At 35.1% G+C, this 22705-nt stretch overlaps 1 protein-coding gene across 1 annotated transcript; it reads right to left on the bottom strand.

Moving 5' to 3' along the window:
- Nucleotides 1-3451: 3451 nt before the first annotated feature.
- Nucleotides 3452-21289, bottom strand: LOC106142814 (uncharacterized). Its single transcript, XM_013344717.2, has 21 exons — nucleotides 20084-21289; nucleotides 19523-19771; nucleotides 18209-18381; nucleotides 17492-17602; nucleotides 16714-16875; nucleotides 16239-16356; nucleotides 14128-14308; nucleotides 13498-13615; nucleotides 13014-13155; nucleotides 12478-12661; nucleotides 12296-12341; nucleotides 11535-11655; nucleotides 10613-10861; nucleotides 9912-10084; nucleotides 9236-9346; nucleotides 8739-8900; nucleotides 8109-8226; nucleotides 6584-6764; nucleotides 4941-5058; nucleotides 4302-4443; nucleotides 3452-3755 (listed from the first exon to the last, which is right to left on the bottom strand). The coding sequence occupies exons 1-21, from the start codon at nucleotides 20178-20180 to the stop codon at nucleotides 3574-3576; spliced, it is 3138 nt and encodes a 1045-aa protein (XP_013200171.2). The 5' UTR covers nucleotides 20181-21289; the 3' UTR covers nucleotides 3452-3573.
- Between the last annotated feature and the right edge of the window lie 1416 nt (nucleotides 21290-22705).

The raw sequence follows: 22705 nt of genomic DNA, 5'->3' as shown, positions 1-22705 counted from the left end.
TCTGAACGAAATTCGGCGCAGATATAGTTAGTAACCTGGATTTGAATATAGACTACTTTTTAACCTGATGTTCTATCCCAAGGGGATGAATTAGGGGATGCAAGTTTGTATGGAACTTCGTTTTTATCGATTCATTTTTGAATCTATATAAAAAGCTATAAATAATAAATTATTATATATATGATGATTAAAAAAATAGCATTTTATTGATTTAGTTCATTATGCTTTGTTTATTGATTTAGTTCCCGTGGTTTAGATATTTATTTTTTGACCACCCGATACGAGATAGCGCCTCATGGGAATCTAAGGAAAAACACGATTGTAGCCGCTGGCAAAATTCTGCTATTAATTTAAGTATTTAAGGAAAAATTGATGGGAACGAGGTGGTATACCAATCCATAAATACAGTTTTAGATAGTACCGATACTACAACTTATCCGGTAGAGTTCCTTAATTCACTTTCGGCATCTGGACATACATGCATACCTATGCTATGTAATACAATTGCACTAAAAGTAGGCATTCCAATTATGTTGCTACGCAACTGTCCGAAACTTTTTAGTGGGACTCGCCTTAAAGTGGTGTCGCTTCATAACAATATTATAGAAGCTAAAATTCTTACTGGTTGTGCAGCTGGTGAAATTGTTTTTATACCGCGCATTCCCCTCATTCCCAACAACTTTCCATTTCAATTTAAGCATGTACAGTTTCCAGTGGCTATATTTTTCGCGATGACAATTAACAAATCGCAAGGTCAAACGCTTGGAGCAGCCGGAGTCGACCTCAGGACGAATTGCTTCTCACACGGACAGCTCTACGTCACTTGCTCGCGGGTCACCAGCTGTGACAGTTTATTTGTGATGTCTCCAATAGGCAAGACAGCAAATGTTGTATACAAAGAGATACTTTAACTTTCCATTATTATAATTTCCTTTTTTGTCTTTAGAATTTATTAGTTTTTTAACAGCTGGGCCCCCGGGACGTTGCTTTTGTAGGAAAAATAAACTATGTTCTATTCAAGGCATTATTCTTCCCGTATACGTAAGTTTCATCAAAATCCATCCAGTAGAATTTGCGTGATTGAATAGCATCCTCAAACACGCACTCACGTAGTTACATCTATTTTTTGTGCATAATATTAGTTTATGTCAATGCAAGGCTCTTTATCTAAGCAATCTTTTTATGGAAGCGAAATTAACGCAGGCAAAGTCGCGGGCAAAAGCTAGTACCATAATAAAAACTATGATTTGTGCGTTTGTTTGTGTCATCGAGTGTTGTTACTCTCTTGGTAGTTTTTTTATTTACCCAACACTAAATGACAAATAAATAAAGCAATTCCCTATAATGAGTTGAAACATCCTTGTGACTGTTTGATGTCCAAGCAAATATTTACCAACCAAAAACACAACAGCCATTTTCTCGCAGAATTCTAAATGCGGTACATGCCTATGTTAAATTTATATTTTTCATTTATGAGACAGAGCAAAAAAGAGCAACTTGACTGGATAAAGTGGCAATCGGGGCAAGAGGAAAAAGGTAGTCTCTGCCTACCCCTCCGGGAAAGAGGCGTGATTTTATGTATGTATGTATGACTGGATAACAAAAATAATAAATAGGTTTAGTAAAGTAAAAGTAAAAATCTATTTACTTGTAAAAAATATTTTTAAAACCATAGAAGACCTGTCTACGTACCTACTTAAATTATAAATGTGAATTTGTAAGGATAATTGGATGTGTTTGAATTCAAACAAAAACGTCTAAACGGATTTCTATGAAACTTAACAGAAATATACCTAGCTTAGACATAGGAGACAATTAAAATAATCGTCACGCCTATATCCCTTGCGGGGTAGACAGAGCCAACAGGCTTGAAAAGACTGAATGGCCACGTTCAGCTATTTGGCTTAATGATAGAATTGAGATTCAATTATTGATAGGTTGCTCGCCCATCGTCCTAAAAAAGCATCCCAAGTTTGTAAGCCCATCCCTTAGTAGCCTTTTACGACATCCATGGGAAAGAGATGGAGTGGTCCTATTCTTTTTTGTATTGGTGCCGGGAACCACACGGTACTTAAGTAGACTAACAAATCAAAAATCTTTTTACGTGAGAATAACGCATGTTATGTGCGGCAAAACCAGAATATTATCAAACTGATTTGCACTTATATTTATATATTATAGGTATTATGCTGTCGTACAATGATAAATGACTTTGAATTTTAAATTTCGTTTCGTAACTTATTTGCAGGCAACCTCATGCCTTGAGTTCATTCAAATCTCGATAACTTTTTTTTTAGTGAACCGATTTTGATGAATCAAACTTTAAATGTTTTTCTGAGTTAAAATAAAGCAATTGGTGAAAGTTTTAAGTAAATCGGTTCAGTACTTTCGGAGATAATCGTGATCATACATACAGACAGACAGACAGACAAGTAATTAAAAAAAAATATTCTTTCTATTATTCATTCTAAGTGTCCCTCTATCCATTTCAGTCTAAAAAATACTAAATGTACACACAAAATATTTTTACTGTTTTATTATATGTATAGATAAACGTTTGATTGTAAGCACCTGTAACGCAGTTGTAAATATTGTCAACTAAATGCGAGATAAATAAATACGGTGCAGAACATAATAGTTTTTTACGAAGGTTTAACTAACCAATTCGCATAACTAATAAACTGCACTAGAGAGAGCAAACCCTGGATAAATTACCTAAATAAAATCTATTCTGATAAATGCACAGAGCAATAACAACTTGAACAAATAAGTGTTAACATAGATGAGCATTGACTTATGAATTCTTGTGAGAGTAAATTAACTATATTAATTGTAATGTCTGTATTATTTTATAAGATGTGGTATACTAACGTTAGTATTAACAATTATAAAAAAATACTGTATGCCCGAAGGGGCAAACAGTTAAATGAATTTCCGTCCACATGTCTACATAGTTAACAAGTGTTACGTTATATGGACATGGTATTCCGAATAAGTTATCCCATTTCTAGCCAGATATGTTTAACACGTATACATAAAGAATTTTTTTTTTACAAATATTTTCTAGGGAAGATAACCATTTGATATAGATGGACGAGTTTTTATATACATATTTTATTTTACGAATAGGTATACGAAGTCACGGGTGCAACTAGTTTAGCGATAAATGCAATCTGCGTGACTTTATAGTGGCCATTGTCCATGTAATTGACCTGGAGAGGTCATCAAAAAAATCCATGCTTATAATTAAGTGCAAACACACTCATTAAAATTTATCTTCTTCGATCATGTGACATTATTTATAGAATTCCCTCATTATTTTCATGGAAAAAATCTCTTAGACATAACAACTATTGAAATTTAAGAAGCTGCATTGCTAGCGATATCAGGGTAAGAATGACAAAAATAACAAATTAAAAAGAAAATTTATATTTCAATACAAGTTCTTCACAGCGTTTTCACTAAAAAAATTGCTTAAAAAATTAACAAAACTTTTTCTAAGGTAAAATCGACTTAGCTTTCCATGGATAGGTACTATGTGACCCTTTTTTTAACAAATTCCATTTTTCACAGTTAAATTCTCGCCGTGAGCTTAATCCAGAAATCAGGTATGGTGGTGATGATGCCCTGGATGCGAGGAGATGGCATGGGGCCCGAGCCCGGGGCCCGTTCAACGCGGAAATTCTGAACAATCCCCGCGAACACTTGAAACATCGTTTGACGTGCATACGTCTCACCGGCGCATAACCTACGACCTGCATTAAATAAAAATATATATTTTTTTAACTTTTACACAGTTTGTCGAGTTTTGGTGCACTACGGTACCTAATAAATAAATTCATTGCAGCATAGTTAAGCTTAGCAATTAGTTCTCTATTACCGAATTTGCACTTCTCTGCATATGGTAAGTAATTTCACACACATCACATTTATTGTTTTGTCATGTAAATTCCTAAGCAAACATGGTCATAGCCTAAAACTCGTATAGCGGTATAATAATCACGGGATCGCATAGCTCGCAATGATCGCTATCACCAGAAACTAGAATTTTAAACGTGGCTAGTGGAACAGGCCAACAATAAAAAATACAACCTTCCTTACATTTAAATGGTGCCCTAAATTGTAATTAGAGAACAGACGAATTTAAAAAGTGATAGATTTTGTAGAATATTAAATGATGATAAAAGTTACAAATAGTATCGAGAGAAAACTGTTTGCCATTTACGACATCCATAGAAAGGAGATAGAGTTGTCCAATTCTAAAATTCCGGGACCACACTTCAACGAAAGTTACCACTTACCAGCGCCGAATGGCAGAGATTTGTCAAGAGCTAAGTTCAACTTTCCGTTCTCGATGAACCTTTCCGGTCGAAACGATTCAGGGTCGCCCCAGATCTGCTTGTCCATGTGCAGCATCACCAAGTTAGGAGATACCATGGTGCCCTATAACGTAATAAAATAATTTTTTATCAAGCTTATAGCCATAGCTTAACCGTAACATAATTGATAGGTTCAAAAACTATGACAGCAAACTAGTGCTGTTGTATTTCAAGAGCATCACTTAGCAATTAAACTACCTAATGTGACTAAGAAAAGATTCATATTGGCACATGGCTAGTAGGTTTGAAGCTGTGCCTCTCCCTGTGCGTCACGCTTTTTTTTAATTCAGAAATATTGACAATTTGACCACCTACACCCAAAAACCAATAAGTTGGTACTTATTTACTTTTATCATTTTCCCATACTTATAATACAGTCAGGTTCACTTGATCTGACCATTTTCATGTCAATCGACAACATACAGGTAAAGTTTTACTGTATGGAAATTGCCCAAATAACCCAAGTTAGTATGACCTTATCCATGCCAACCAATGCCAAACAGCTCAAGTACTACCCAAACTGAATCAGGAAGATCCAAATAATCTAAGCTAGTCCCTTACCTGTGGTATGTCATACCCGTTAAAGATAGTGTCGCTGATGGCACGATGGGGAACTCCTAGAGGCACCAGTGTCTCAAACCGCATAATTTCTCGTATGCAGGCTTCCGTATACGGCATACTAGAATTCAAAAGCAGAATAGTATTAGTTCAAAACGAAGGGAAAAATTTATAAGATACATACATATATAATTGAAATCAAGACTCTTTCCTGGAGGCAGGCACAGACTATATCTTTCCACTTGCCACGATGCCATCATACTTTTTTCGCTTTATCCATTTTCATATCTCTCTTCATACAAACGCGACGGTTTTGAGTACTCAAATCTTGTCAGATCTTCGAATTTTATTATAAAATATTTCTATTTCATGTTTGACCATGTCTTGAATGTTACCTACCTATATTTTTCGGTTATTTCGGTTATATTACTAAATGCTACCTAAGTGCTGTTAGTACGCTTTAATCTTGCCCGCAACAATCTTGAAATTAGACTAGAGATAAAGAGCTTATTTCTGAGTAACCTATGATCTGATTGCGACTTGCTCTATTTTATAGACGCAAGAAGTAAAATGCCTTTAGTTGTTTAACTGTTTATTAGCTAGTTTGCTTTACCCGCGAATTTAGTGCCACCTACAATACAAGTTTTTCGCAAATTAGACGGGAACTATAGACGCAAAATTATAAGAAGATTGGCTCAGCAGATAACACGTGAAACAAAAAACTTACTTTCACATTTATAATAGTATTAGTTGAGATTGCAGTTAAATGATTTTTAATAACATTGTTAAAAAAACCTTAAAATCCCTTTGCGGTCTTTGCTGTCGTAAATTCTCTTTTTTAACTTCATTTGAAGTTAGTTCTAAACAATTGACTAATTACACTTACAACTACCTAATCTTTTTAATTTCAGTTGTTCCAACTTTTTCTTTCCTCTCTCTCCCTTTTATTCTCAAAGTAATTACCTATAAGCACTATTGTAAGTTCCTACAAGATTCTGTTCGAGTCTGCCGGAAATTAGTTACAAAAGACACATTTATCGTTCAATTGTCGATTGGGAGCAATTACCCCGCCTCCTACTGTATCTAACCATATGCAATTAATGAAATATTGCCAAGTACCAGGCACTAATTATGTCAACAACAAGTAATTATAGATAACAAAGTTGCATTCACTTTAGTAAGCGTTTTCCTTATATGACGACTCATGTAAGTATAGTTGACCTATATAAGTTGAAAATTTACTAATCTAGGTGACCTACTAATGCACATAAATTCTGATAACGTATTGGCGTAAACGTACCTAAATGTTCGAACAAAATGCAAGTTAAAATCACTCAGAATAAAATAAAAAATCATTTACTTAAAAAAAAATCGAACCAGTACAAAAGAAGTGCCATCATAAATTGAACTTGATGCCCAAAAAGGAGACTGGAGACTGAGAGAGGCTCTTGTGGTTGTACTACAGTAAAGTCACGTAGGTCCAAATCTAAGGCGACTTTTTTAACAGTTTTGTATTCAAATGAGAAATATTACGACGAAACATTTTATAAAAACTGATATAACACGAGCAAATAAATATTAATAAGATGAATAAATAAATACTCTTATAAGGATATTAAAATTGAGATACATTTCGATATACATACTTTTTCCTGTCATCGAGGTTGGGAAGCCTGCCGCTACCAACCACGCGGTCCACCTCCTCATGGAGACGATCCTGGAGCTCTGGCTGTATCACCAGCCTCTCCAACAACATCGCGAGTGTTTCCTGGACCGCCGTAGCCGCGGGAAACATGTAGTCGGTGCAAATCAGGATTAATTGTTCAACTGAAATTATCGATGGACAGTAGAAAAGTATTAAAATATTATATAAAAAACATAAAATGTTACAATTTGCTTCGCTCGCTCGGTCAAAAAGACATCAACGTCTCTTTACAAAGTTTCCGCGACGCGTACAATATCATTTGGCGTTTTAAATGCCGTATAACCTTTTGCAACCACCATTTTTGTAGTGCAATAATATCTCCATATCCAGACATCGGAGGTTTAGGTTTCCATAATAATAAAAAAAAAATCAATACAGTCAACTAATTGTTCATTAAGGTCTACTTTTCTTAACACAATGGCAAAAAACGTTTATTTCGTTTTTTTTTCTTAATTATTTGTAGCCGCCACAGAGTTCTAAAAAAACATTTTCGCTTTTAAGCAATGTCTCTTTATTTACTCAAGTAAAATGAAAAGAAATATTGTATTAAAATTTATACTATTCTCTAGTACACGTATTATATTATTACAGGTTATATTTATCCACGAGATTTTTCGTGAAAGAATAACAAACATACTTACATTCATACATCTTTATAAACTTTCGCAATATTTGTAGGAAGGATTATTCTAAACTATTTACAAACACGCCCATATGAACGGTGGTACAGAACCCTACATTTGCGAGTACGACTCACACTTGACCGGTTAGTTGTAACTGTAACTATGACCGTCAAAGTATGTTTATACCACCTATGTTTATACTTGCTACAGTGTTAAATGTGAAATATTTCTTTGTTGACATTACTTTTTAGGACCGACATAAACAAACTGCCTAACGGTATTCAGATTGTTAACTATCCATGTGTTTCTACAAATATAACATGGGAAAGTGTAAATATTCCTATTATATGCTTTGAATTTAATAGGTAGGTACATAACTTGAGGTTCATTTCTTTACACCTAATCTTTGGATGCGATTTTGATGAGTTCTTTTAGGTAGTCAGTAAACCATTTATTCTTCTTTATGTGGTTACGAGCTCACATGTACTTAGGTTAATTTTATATGTTTAATATTTCTTCGCGGAGACAGGTTCAAATCAACATGCACCTTCAACTTTTAAAGTGTCTTTAGCAACTTTTTACAATTGTTATCACTTTATGGTTTGCAATGTGAAGCTATAACTTGTCTTTCCGAATAGACGCATGTGCCTCCATACACAATGAACAATAGCAGTGATGATGAGATAGACCTATTAACATAAAATCACGCCTTTTTCCCAGAGGGCAAAGATTACATTTTTTACTTGTCAAGATCTGTTTAAAGCATAGGTACTACATTAATTAATTCATAACTCTTCATGTGCAGGATATAGGTAGTTCATTGTCCTGAACATTATCGCTCACCAGAAAACGTGGACTTGTCGTGCTGACGCTGTTCCTCCCTCATCTTCTTGATATACACGTCCAGGAAGTGCCGCTGGTGCGACTCATCAAATGTTGACATCTCTTGATTTATTAGGTTCTGCAAGTAGGACACAATATTGTCTTCTATTGTCATTCTCATACATAATGGTAGACATCCTACTAAGTAACATCCATTCTCCCTCCGTAAAAATATAATAAATAAGAAAGTCTGTTTGTATAGTATGACTTGTCTATGTGAAATTTATTCGTGAAATTATTTAATTGAGGAAGTTATAGGCTACTTTTCCTTTTTTAATATTGCGGGCCGAAGTTAGTAAAGTAAGTATTTATCGTGGTCATAAACGGAGGCCAGGATTTTTTTTAAGCCAACGACAAACCTCTGGATGTGATTTATTTTTACAACTTTAATTGTACGAAAATGACTAATTTAAATGTATTTCTAAAGTATAAGCTAATAATAAAGTGCAAACTGTATATACAACTTCAATATTTTTTCCTAATAAATAAATAAATAATCAAATTAGTTACTCTAACAAAGCATCATTGTGCAAGTTTAGTTATCATTATAAATATTTACAATAAGGGATAACCAATTTTCATATAACTCACAGTAAAAAAGTCCAAAAAATACTGGTTTCCTTTCCGTAGCCCACTGTAGCCACTCCAGCCTGGTGCCAGGTCCTTGAGCCATGGTGTCAGAGACAAGGCTCGCCCCACATCGTCCGAGCTCCTTTGAAACAAGAGACCAGCCCGGCTCATTTCCCATAAAACCTAACGAAAAATATACATGTCTCTCAAAAAAATCCAGATAACGTTAATCTGGGTTCAGGTTAGATAAAAGTATGATTGTTAATCCAATAAAATCAAAGGCTGGTTACTGTGCCTCATATACATATATTCTAAGTCATTATGATATCGATTAATTGATATTTAACTGTGCTTTTGAATAGGCCGTTTCCAAACATTGTTTACCTTCAGGTTTTAAAAACGAGAATTTGGTTTTAATTGGTGACAAAGTTAACTTCTACAATACAAGTACTTAATTAAAGTTTACGTTACAGGTACATAATCCTGAAAATTATACTTAAAACAAAAAAAATATTTACCTCGTATTGGCTTCTAGGTAGGGTCGACCTGCATAATACTTGTAGCATTCCGTTAATGAATGGGATCGTGAGGAAGTAAGGGAGATACACAAGTTCGCCATTTACTATTTTCTGAAAAATTCAACATTAACAATAACTTAATATTATATTTTAATCATACCTACGACAGAATACATGATTCACCTAGAAATACCTTAGAATTTATACACAGATAGTGTACCTAGTATAATTTTAGTCCGTTCCATTTAGTGGTTTTAGAGCTATGGGTGTATCAGTCACGCTTTCCATTTTTAATTAAAATACTTTATCAAAATAGAAAGAACGTTCACTTCTCGTTGTATTTCATTATCTAAACTGTCTGTGCAACTAGGGGAATAATAATCCTCGAAATAAAGAGAACTTATCTTATTTATAATCATGATATTTTGCATCTAGTATACTTTTTACACGATTCATTTGCCTCTCCTATCACCGAAAACCCTCTCTTGGATAATCGTACCCACATTTATTATTATAATTTCAGTTTGGTCCAACGGTTCTGCTTGTGGAAATCTTATGGCTTAAAGTTCACGTTTACTACATTATTTTCGATACATTTTAAAAAATAAATAACAATAAATATTATCAGTATAACTAGGTATATCTAAGCACCGTGATCTAGCTACTACATACAAACCTCCTCAGCAGGATACTGGGGTCCGTTTAGTCTCATGTCCAGCATAGTTTTGACCTCACTTTCCACCACCGCCTCCAGGGTCTCGTCCCGTCTACCGAACCCGAAATCCCGCATGTAACGTAAGGAGAATCGTCTCTGGACATACCAGAAATAACTGTCCGTAAAGAATATACCTGCAAGCGTTTGTGGTGTGAAAATAACTTTGTTACATTAATTTTTGTTTTAACTCTTATTTTAAGAGTTTGAAGTTAAAACCTAATACCTGTATAACAGCTTTGGCAAAACCTCCCCAAGATACGAGCTTTTCCCTAAACCTTAGTTCTTTTAAAACACTTATCAAAAGACAATTCTGATGCATCTAACAATTTATGTACATTTATATATATTTTATTTTTTGACTGAAAGAAATCCCAATAGAATTAGAAGAATATGTACAATATCGGCTTTATCCCATAAGGCCGATTATGGTACATATTCTTCTAAATCCAACGACTGTTTTACATTTTGTATTATACATATATTAATTTTTAGGTGCAATAAAGAGCAGCATATAATTTTAATTACCTTAATTTATAGATTACATAAATACAAGTTACGGTAATAATTAAATGGCTGTTAGTCTGGTAAAATAAGCCTACGGTTATAAGTAATGTCCATCACCATTATTTTTACCCGACTGCAAAGAGAGGGTTTGCGCTTACCCAACCGCTTCCAGAAAGCGCGTAGTCTTCCCAATATGATGTCCGTGCGTCCATCAAAATCTTCGTGATACAACATTTGCTTGATCATCACGGGGTCATTAACTACGATCACTGGAAATGAACCCAAGTACAACCCGACTATTTTAGTCTTGTACGTTTGACCAAGTTTCCTGAATGCCTTCGATAAGTTATTATAGCCATTCGCTAGAACCATCCAATAGGCTCCATAAACGGGAAGACTAGGGGGCCCTGTCGAAGAGAAAACGAAAGTCCAAACAAATTTTTGTAGGCACATATATAATACAAACTTAAAAAATTAAAATCACGTCTTTACGGGTTAGACAGAACATGCTTGATTGAAATGCTACGCTATGCTATGTTCAGCTGTATGGCTTAATGATGAAATTGAAATTCATAGAAAAACTTACAACAAATACCTAACACATTATCCAAAAATCTGGAAAGGTAATAAGCCTTCATATTCAGATTTCTTTCTATTGAAGATACCATCGGCGAGAAAACGTTAATAAATGAACAAGATATAAATTTAATAAACTTCTTTATTTCAAAAGAAATCAAAGAAGACATTCCTAGGACCCAATTAGAGCTAATCTTAGATCAACTAGTTTTAATTAATCTAAGGCTTCGATAGATAAGGATGATTTTGTATACAGTACATCCGGTACAACGACCGTACAATATTTTTAAGATTTTTTAGAATTCTTATAATTATAAAAACGAAAATTTCATTAATTTACTAGACTCAAATTTAATTGATAATCAACCTCTTGGACTCTTATTGTGGATGCAAACATTTCGTGGCAATACTCGTAGATGGTTTAATTACATGATACAGGTTGAAGACAAATATAGTCGCCATTATTTTTAAAATTAAAATTATCAATAACCAATATTATCTTACCAGGTGGAAAATTCTTACTCGGCCTTTTTGTAGCATTTTTATATAAATAATTAACTATAATTGACAAAAGGACAACCAGTATTATAGCACCAAACATGATAAAAACTGTAGTTGCGTTCCCCTATTGGGAATAACTGAGCTTATCAGTTTTATAGCCATGTTTATTACCAAATGAACTTAGCACTTGTAGTTAGGCATACTTAATTATGACTATGATACTGTAAGATAAATAAACATTACAACAGAGCGTAAAGAAGTACAGCAATATAGATCTTACGTTGCTCTGTGGTTCCCAGAACCTTAACAGTAAGGTCAATGTTTTCTGTTGTCCTGGATGTAGAAAAAGCGACTATGGGTAACCTTTCACACTTTCAACTAGGGGAGTGCAACATCCACGTCTGAATCTTGCACTTAGATGGACCCTGAGCAGTTTGACTAGAAAGCGTTGGAAAGATCAGCACACCCCTGTATTCACACACTTGGCTTGTATAACAGGAATGTTGGTAGAACCAACGGTGGTGATAGGATATAGTGACTCAGTTGCATCTGTTTTATAGAGGATCTCAGTGAGGAGCAAAGATTATGGAAGCTAGAGTATAAACATGGCGAACGGTGATGTACCTAAATATTAAGATTATGTACCAAGTTACGATAAGCGTATATAATTTTCTAAATCACTAAATAGTTAATTTTTTTTTAAATTTAATTATCAGTATTGGAACTCAGTTTTGCACAACGAATGAAAAGCAGAAAAATATTACATAAAACAGGTCAAGAGGAGGTATTAGTAAATTAGAAACTGTCATGCTGAAATAAAAAATAAAAACACTATATATGTACTTGAATGTATTTCCAAAAAAAAGAGATCGCCAAATTTTACCGCATTCACAAAAGTTTTACCACTCACACTACCAATTTAGACATTCTATAAATTTAATTTCACTGTTTTTTCCTCAGTGTGAGTTTGACCCAGAAATCAGGTATTGTAGTGATGATGCCCTGAATTCGAGGGGCGGGCAAGGGTCCCGTGCCCGGGGCCCGCTCCACACGAAAACTCTGCATGATAGAGGACACTATACAGAACATGGTGTTGCGAGCGAAGGTCTCGCCAGCGCATAAGCGACGACCTGAAATCAAAATAACATTGATTAAATCGCAATGTAACCCTCTTATGGTATGAGATCAAGTATAGACGTATGAAAACAATTATACATAAAACACAGAAAACTCTAATTTCTTAACACTCCAAAGTAAATTAAAGGTTGAAGATGATAACAATTTGATTGCAATCAATCACGCGGTTCACACCGCCGAACCAAACTTTTTCACTTTACCAACCAAAAAATATTTATCAGAGTGGTTGTAAATTAACTACTTGTAAAATATTCCTTGGCAATGATTGAAGTATTCTCTTGCTTATTAACAATCTTCTAAGGCTAGCTCAGTCTGTGTATTTAGTCTACATAAATATATATTTACCAGCACCAAACGGTAGCGATCTATCCTTAGAGACATCTAGTTTTCCATCCACGATGAACCGCTCTGGTCGGAAATTCTCGGGGTCTCCCCAGACATCCTTATCCATGTGCAGCATCACGTAATTCGGCGCTACCATGGTATCCTGAAATAATATGTATGTAATTAATATAAAACCAAAAGCACTGAAAAAGTTTCATTTAAATATAAAAATGTTAAAGAAGATACTGACTGACTGATTGACTGAGATATCAACGCATAATTTTACCGGATCTAGAGACTGGCAATTTAGCTGTGGCGTCTAGGACTAAGACAGGATTTTCCGAAATTCCCCCGATTTTATGTGGCGCCGAGAGCGTAATGAAATTAAAAATCCACAATGAAGGAGTTTTGAAAATTGCAAACTTAAATCGTCTTCGTTTCTTCCTGGTGTTCATGTTATAGATATCATTAAATGATTAAATCATAATATCATTAAAGATTTTGCCTGAGGAATATCGTATCCATTGAAGACGGTATCCCTTGTGGCTCTATGTGGCACGCCAAGCGTGATCGGGGTGTCCCATCGCATCGCTTCTCGGATACATGCTTCAGTATATGGCATACTGTAAACAAGAATAACAATAACATTAACACAGCAACATTCTTTTCAACTTCCTTCTGATTTTTATTATGTAAGTTTTCTGTAAATTCAGGGAACCCAATGTAACACATTATTCATATCAATTGCTTCATAAATAACTACGGTAAAAGTATCAGGAGAAAGTTAATTTAACAAGTTTTGACTGTGCGTAAAATCTGGGCCAATCCGTGAATTATTTCCTTCAACCCTTTTATACAAGTTATAACAGTAGGTAAATATGTTTTCTCTGCCCTATGGAGGATATAAATAGATAACATTAATATGATAATATCTAGAACTCTTTCAGTACCTACTACTACTTCAATGTAGTATTGAATATACTTCTAGGTGGACTACATATTGTTTACGAAAAACATTATCAACTTGTGGTCCGGATACGGGGGTATAAAGCGTGAGTAGAGACCTTTCTTGCCATTCGGCCCATATAACCAGATCATTGGTACAACCATGAGTTGGTAGAGGTACTATACGTACTTCTTCCTATCATCTATGTTCGGCAGCCTTCCAGAACCAACCACGCGGTCCACCTCCTCCTGCATCTTGTCTTGCAGCTCGGGCTGGATTAGCAGCCTTTCGAACATCATGGTCAGCGTCGTCTCCGCCACGGTCGTCGCCGGGAATAAGTAGTCCACACATATCATCACCAGTTGTTCCACTAGAATTATAGTTGATTCGGTTTTCTTCCTAAACATTACATACATAAACGCAACTCTCATCCGGAGGCGAAGGCCGTGACTACATCTTTACATTTGTCACAATCCCTGTATCTGCTTTATTTATAGGCATTGGATTAGCAAGCTGTTACTATCTAAATCACTGACTCTCAACAATATCTTCAATTAAGCCATTCATGTAAAAGTGGAGTTCGTGTATCTCTAAGACCGTTATAACTTTGTCTACCCGTGACGTCGTGATATAGGTACCTATGTGACTGTAAGAATATTTGCTTTTATTTGTTCCTACAAGAAGACCTAATTCTTTGTTTGCCATTATAGTAACATACAACAAATTCCAAAATGATAAAAGTATTAATCAGACCTATTAATAAGATAAAGTACCTATTTGATTTGATTAAGAATATTACGATAAAGATGTTAGGTATTAACTTTCCACTAGGCATTACTTAATTTCAATCAACGAAACCGACCAACTATGTGCTTTGAAAAAACTCACTATACTCCCCAAGCTTCATTCAAAAAGTCTTCAATTTATTCATTTATCATTCGACTAGCCGTGCCCGCGACTTCGTCCGCGTGGAATAGTTATTTTGGGCATCATATTTATTTTTGCAGGCGGTCACGCGTATTAGAAAGAACGCTGGTTCGCCGTATTAAATGTTTCGCTGCAAATTGCTTATAACGACTATATCTCAAAACCTATTCGTCTGATTTATATACTGTAAATGGCAATTTTAGTCTACATGAAAAGCCGAAAGTAATAAACATATTTATTTGGATAAGGATTAATACTGAATTAAAGAAAATTGGTTTCAAAATAACTTATGTTTATAGTGAAAAAATAATCTTAAAAAATGAACATAAAAGTGGTTATTGTAAGTAAACCTTAAGAGATAGATATATGCTCTCGCGGACTTTTTTGTGGCAAAAAATGAGTACTTCACATCTTTAGTACATTGTTTTACTATATCTTTGTTGGTTTGCGCAGCGTTCGCGTGGAAAGCTCGCAGATGGCCGACTCATTCAACTTTCACCTGCATTGTTGACGTTTCCCGTAGGAAATCCGGGATAAAATGTAGCCTATAGCCTTCCTCGATAAATAGACTATCTAACAGTGAAAGAATTATTCAAATCGGTTCAGTAGTTTCTGAGATTAGCGCGTTTAAACAAACAAACAAACAAACAAACAAAACAAACTCTTCAGCTTTATAATATTAGTATAGATTAAATATAACATAAATCTCTCTTGGAAAGACATCAACGCCACTATTACAACACGGCGAAAATTTTACTACGGAACCCTATCTAAACATCGGATACCATAATTTTGATTTTAAGGATGATTTATGTTTATGAACTACATACAGTTGCTTGGCACACATTTTAGTTGTAAAATGTTAAGTAATTATATGAGGTATCATAGTTAATTACGATCAAGTGCGTAATAAACTCAATCCGCCTACGGGCGATGTAAAGTATGCTCAGAGCCAAAAATAATTATTATAGTAATTATGGTTATCATAAATTTTTGTTGCGTTGCAATAACTTTAGAGTCATCTGTTTAAGAATTTTATGTACACATAGCTGTGTTTGTAGCCAAATACAAACGTTATATTTGTCTTCCTTTATTAGGTTTTGGTAGGTATACGTACATACCTTGCATGGACAACATAATACTCTACTTATTTTTTTCCTTTTAATTGGCTAAATCTAGCTATTATCGCTTAAAGTTTAAATCTACACTATTCTTATATCTAATGTGGTGGTAGTTACTCGTAATTTTTTGAGGCGCGTCTATCGTTGAGGTTGGTTATGAAAATAAGATTTTTGAAGTGAGATGCGGCGGCAGTTGAGGCAGTTGTAACTGGGAACACACAAAAATGGATGTCATTTACAAAAACCCCTTACCAGAAAATGTTGACCTGCCTTTCTCCCGCATTTCTTCATTCATCTTCGTGATGTATGCGTCCAGGAAGTGACGTTCGTTTGTTTTATCATAGGTCTCCATCTCTCTCTCCACTATTTTCTGTAAGCGTTTTCAATTACTTTTACGTCTTTTCAACGTGCCTATGACCATTGTAATTTCATGGGAAAGATCAACAGTTTACATAATTCTTCGTTGCGAAATGCAAAATTTTGGAAAGTAACTCATACATATCTACATATTTAAATAACACAAAGCATTTGTATATTCATATACCTATATGGAAACAATTTTAGCTATAAGATTGATTTTCCATAAGACATTTACAAAACACACTCTATTTCATTAAATATCCTACACCTAGTTACTTATTTGAATTTTGATGGAATAAATAACAGAATTCATTAATATTAGGTCAAAACCTATTATTGAATTTTGAAAAATGTATACGACTGTTACCTCAAAGTATGTCAAAAAAGGTTGAATGCCTTTCCTTAAATTATTATAACCGCTCCAGTTAGGAGCCAGGTCCTTCAGCCACGGCGTCAGAGACAGGGCTCCACCGACGTCGTCAGAGCTCCTTTGAAACATCATACCTTTCCGAGATAATTCCCACAGGATCTGGTGGCAAGAACTAGTTTTTAACACCCTCATACATAATGATCTGGTTACTTTTAAGATAACAATTAAATTTATTTTGTACTAATAATACTTCGTCTAACTTTGATTAGGTAATACTGGTATTGGTTCGGGTCCCTTTTGTGTTAGATAATTGTAGATCCCATTCTAGATCTTAACTATGGTCGAACCACGGACAATGGAAGTCGCTACCGGGACCAAAGATGGCCTCTGTGGCGCAGCGGTAAATACGCTTGTCTGTGACACCGGAGGTCCCGGGTTCGAATCCCGGTCAGGGCATGATGAGGAAAGAACTTTCTCTGATTGGCCTGGGTCTTGGATGATTTATTATAAAATATAGTATCGTCGGGTTAGTATCTCGTAACAACAAGTTTCGAACTTACTTCGAGGCTAACTCAATCTGTGTAATTTGTCCAAAAAAAAAGCCTGAGAAATATTGATGATTTTTGTAACTTTTTAATTTTTAGGCACATTTTATATTACTCTAAAAAATTAACAATCATACGCTTAGAATAGTACCTATGCTAATCCCGTAAGAATCGGGTAAGATTCCTATTCTAAAGTGCCAAGACCTCATAATTTTGTGATGGATCTTTACCTCATACTCGTCCCGAGCTACAGTTGTCTGGCATAACACATGCATCATTCCGTTCTGAAAAGGCGTCACGACAAAGTGAGGAAATTGTACTAGATCGCCGTCCACGACGCCCTGAAACATGATAGGAGGTTATGAGTGAAGATAGATTGCATAGATAATAAGACCCCAGAAATCAGAGATAATAAAAAAAGATTTTTTATTTTGAATTTTAAAGTCTGTTTGAATCATAGCCTTTCAATATTTTAAAGACTGTAGGACTTGTCTCAAGGGATATACCTATCGACTTTATGTATTTACGACCTTATTTATTTACATTATTATTATTGACCTTAAGAACAAAATCTATTAAGATACATTGCACATAGTTTTTTTAGATAACTAAAAACACCAGCAAACGGCTTATTTAATGATAAATAGTTAGGTTTGCCGTGTGGTTCCCGGCACGAATAGAAAAAAGGATAGGACCACTCCATCTCTTTCCCATGGATGTCGTAAAAGGCGACTAAGGGGTAGGCTTATAAACTTGGGATTCTTCTTTTAGGCGATGGGCTAGCAACCTGTCGCTATTTGAATCTCAATTCCATCTTAAAGCCAAACAGCTGAACGTGGCCTATTAGTCTTTACAAGTCTGTTGGCTCTGATACCCTGCAAGGAATATAGACGTGATTATATGTATGTATGTAGTTAGGTACCATAGTCTTTATTTTATTTTCTGACCTTCTCAGCGGGATTCTGTGGGCCATTGAGCCTTATATCCAGTAGGGTCTTAATCTCATTCTCTACCACTGACTCCAGGGTTTGGTGTCGTCTCCCGAAGCCATAGTCTCGGAAGCAACGAAGCGAGAACCGTCTTTGGACGTACCAGAAGTAACTATCCACAAAGAATATACCTGAATGTGGAAAATATATAGTCACATTGAAAATAACATTAGAAAAATAGTTTTTACTTGAAAAACGCGCATGTAAAATTATCAGTCATTGCTTCTAGCGTAATGTGGCGGGTGTCGGTGGTGAACGTTTAAAAGCGACCGAATTATGAACACATGACCAGATTTTTTACTTAGAACAGAGTCTGTTTTGACTGATGTACATCAACTTAATTACTAAATGATTCTCTTACGAAAATTTATCATCCGAAATCGAAAATGTATCATCCGTAATCTATTAGTAACAGAATCTAGCGTAATTTTCGTTTTCGAAGTACACATACATACATATGGTTACGTCTTTGTCCCTCGCGGGGTAGACGAAGCCACAAAACACTGATAGGCCACGTTCGGCTTTTTGGCTTAATGATAGAATTGATTCTTATATAAATAATAGTGACAGGTTACTAGCCGATCCTTAGAAGAATCCCAAGTTTAAAAGCCTATCCCTTAGTTGCCTTTTACGACATCCATGGGAATGAGATGGATTGGTCCTATTCTTTTTTTCTATTTGTGCCGGGAACCACACGGCTTCGAAGTAAATGCAAACATATGAAGGGCAGGGTTGATGAACGATAATTTATCATTTTGCTCGCAAACATACTGTGCATGATTGACATCCGAGTCACAATTTGTGGTAACTTTATTGCGTAAAACAATACCCAACTGCATAAAGGTAACATACAGAAATAAAATATGGCAACGATGGACTTTTCCCGTAAAGGATCTCTTACAGAATACTAAACAATTGTTAACTAAGTATTAATATATGAAATAAAGATCTACTCTACGACTTAATTACTGTTGTGTAGGTATATAAAAAAAATAATTAGTAAACAAAACAGTAATTTTATCGCATAATGACGGTTATCAAAATTATGAATCACTTGATTGGGTTCACAAACCGATACAATCAAAATAGAATAACAAAAGCTATTTGCCTATAGATCTGTTACGATTTTGTAACTTTGTTTGTTTGTATGGGCTAATCTTCGGAAATACTGAACAAATCATGAAAATTATTTCACCATTAAAAAGGTACATTGCCTGCTTTGGGGTTATACGCTATGTTTATACCTACCACATTATCATTAATGTAACTTACCTAGCCGCTTCCAATAAGAGCGGAGTCTGTTTAAGATGACGTCCATTCTACCATCGAAAGCATCGCTACTCAGCATCTCTTTGGCCATAACAGGATCATTGATCACCACCGTAGGCACAGAACCCAAGTACAGTCCGACTACCTTGGTCTTGTATATTTCTCCAAGTTTTCTGAAGGCATTCGCTAGGTCGTTGTAGCCGTACCATAGCACTATCCAGTAGGCACCGTATACGGGGAGGCTTGGAGGTCCTGTTATGAGTAATTTAGAATTAGAAACGATTACTTTTATTATCTGTGTATCATCGATACGAGCTCCTTGTACCGTTGTAGACTTTTCAAAAGACTACCCCTAGATTCAATTTTGTACCTATACATAACAGATATAGGTATGCTTGGAATTTTTTCTAACAAAGTTACGTTGATTTTGAAGACTGCTGCTTTCCTGAAACCAATATCTTGGTAAATTTTTACTTTATTAACAGTTCCAAGTTTCACCACATTCACAGGAAGAGGATACTGATTTTAAAACCAATAGTAATTTGAAATTAAAATGTAACTTACCTGGTGGAAACTTTTCTGATGGTCTCCTATAAGCATTTTTATACAACGATCTTAATAACACTGCCAAAAATACGACGCTGCCTATAATTCCTAACATCTTTAATGCAAGTAGGTACGCCCCTTAAAGAAAAGTGCTGGTCACAATAAAATAAATAAGTTTTTATTTTATATGTGTAATTAGCAATTACACACTTAATAACCAATTGATACAGCAATGTGCAATATATATACGGTTTTATTTTAAGGTTTATGTATCCTTAAAATAACATCATTCCGACTTGTCTGCAATCCAGCGTAGCATGTACTCATTATTCTTCGAATATTAATATGTAAATACCAAGACGGTTTGTTTGGTCTTGATCAATACACACTAAACAGCCATTGTCGCGAATGAGAGAGAAATTCAAAGTTGGCGGTAAGAGAGAAACGGGCTCGTATATAATATTGAATCGTTAAATTCGTTTTCAGTCAAAGTTGGCAATGAAAAAATGCAGAAAATGATTGCTAAGGGAGTACGACTTGAACAAAATGAGGATTATATATATCTGCGAGGTGCTTTTGTAGACGACGGTTTGACCCCGCGCCGTGTAACCTCACCCCTGTCCCCTAGTTTCCGACTTTGTTTATGTTTGGTTCGATATGATATGTAAGAGCGTCAAGCCAGAGCGTTGTCTTGTTGAATTTCTATTCGAACGTGAACAAAACAATCCTATTAGGGTGAAGCGGGAGCGATGATCCGGCTCGACCGCCACCTAACTTCCGCCAGGCTAAGTATGCCTGGGAAACCGCGGCTCCAACAATGTTGTATCAGAGGTTGCATATATGCTCCAATCCGTGAAATCTTTGTAATCGCGATTTAGATTCTTCGCTGCTATTGGTTGAGCGCGTCATATTCTTCGCGATGATTGACAGTTGTATGATTTGCTGTATGTGACGTGTGGCGTAGAGCTGTTCACCACAAGGGTAATTTAAATCTTTCCAATAACTTTGCTGGTTCACTGAAATAACTGCATTACGTCGCTACTTGGAAAATCAATATCTCAAGTGGAGAAGCCACATAAAGACACATGCAATGCTACTTTACTCATTTCGGTTGCTTTAATACCTACATTGCATTGTATTGTGTTGCGTTGCGTTAGGTATTGCAATCCACTAGCGATACCTACATGTGCAAACTAGGTAAATATTTAGGTATTATCCTGGATAACACTGAGGAAGTTAGAGAGACACTGAAAGAAAGAAGAAATGGGGTAAAAGCTTGTTATTTCCCATTCCCAGTTTATATAAAATACCTACTGTAAAGAAATATAAACACACGTCTGCATTATTAAATTTCTAAACTGATAAAACAGTACAGATAGACAGAAATAAGTAAATGATATTGTTCGTACCGCGAATCGTTGGTAGCCCTGGCTTTTTATATTTTTAGGACAGACGAAAAATAAAATGGTGACAATATCGCGGTATACTTAGATAAGTAAATGGTACCAGCTTTACACATTATCTTTGGATTTAGATTGTAAATAAATATTTATATTGCGGTTATATAAGTTCATTGAACCCACGTTCGTTTGATTTATTACATACCAATAATACACAATGAACAAATATAAATAAAGAGAAGTTGAAAAGATGTTACATAAAACTTTAGTGCCCAGCATTAAAGTGGAACAAAATTCTACTCTAGGTATGGAGTATAGAGTCAACAGTCTTGAAAAGACTGAACAGCCACGTTTAGCTTCTCCATTTGCATGTTATTGGAAATACGAAGGTTTAGGTCAATAAATTTACTCAAATTACGGTACATATTACAGAGTAGCTGGTCCCTTTGGCTTCTACATCACATGATGCAGATCTTCCTTTTTTTGTTTCGCCAAAGAAAATTCTCATCATGTTGAAAAACTTTTGTTAAGACGTCTTTTCCATAATTCGAATTATTTAGCTGGTCTATAATGGTTCTGCATCAGGTGTTCCAAATCTTCGATTTTTATACGCCAACGGAAAATGCTCATCAGCCTCTTTTCGATATTTCCTATAGTTTAACTGAGCTGTTATGGTTCGACATCAGCTGTTCCAGTTTCCAAAATAAATGATACCCTATATGTTGGCCAGGCATAAGAAATAGCGTGTCGCGTCAGCAAACATACAAGCAGACAGACTTTTTTTTTTATTCATGCTCGATTACTATTTCTTCATCGTTATAAATTATTTTATTGAAAATATAGGTACATACTCGTACTCAATGTGCCGTGTGGTTCCCGGCACCAATACAAAAAAGAATAGGACCTCTCCATCTCTTTCCCATGGATGTCGTAAAAGGCGACTTAGGGATAGGGTTACAAACTTGGGATTCTTTTTTGGGCGATGTGTTAGCACTATTGTCACTATTTGAATCTCAATTCTATCATTAAGCCAAATAGCTGAACGTGGCCATTCAGTTTTTCAAGATTGTTGACTCTACCCCGCAAGGGATATAGACGTGACCATATATATATATATGTATGTACTCAATGTACAAACAAAATTTTATTTTACTGTTTTATTATATGTATTGATGATATGTAGGTATTTTTCGTTTTCATATGTAATGAGTTCATAATAAATGCTTAAATACATGGTTGG

Source organism: Amyelois transitella, chromosome 9 (genome assembly GCF_032362555.1).
Source record: "Amyelois transitella isolate CPQ chromosome 9, ilAmyTran1.1, whole genome shotgun sequence".
In the NCBI taxonomy this organism is placed as follows: Eukaryota; Metazoa; Arthropoda; class Insecta; order Lepidoptera; family Pyralidae; genus Amyelois; species Amyelois transitella.
Note: the sequence above shows the minus strand (reverse complement) of the source record. Positions and strands in the feature narration are given on the sequence as shown.

Coding starts and splice junctions, on each gene's coding strand:
- LOC106142814 (XM_013344717.2), bottom strand. CDS start 20,180: ATGTTAGGAATTATAGGCAGCGTCGTATTTTTGGCAGTGTTATTAAGA. Junction 8,227..8,738: donor ATTTTTTGGACTTTTTTACT/GTGAGTTATATG, acceptor TCCTACTTGCAG/AACCTAATAAATCAAGAGAT. Junction 6,765..8,108: donor CGACAAGTCCACGTTTTCTG/GTGAGCGATAAT, acceptor CGATAATTTCAG/TTGAACAATTAATCCTGATT.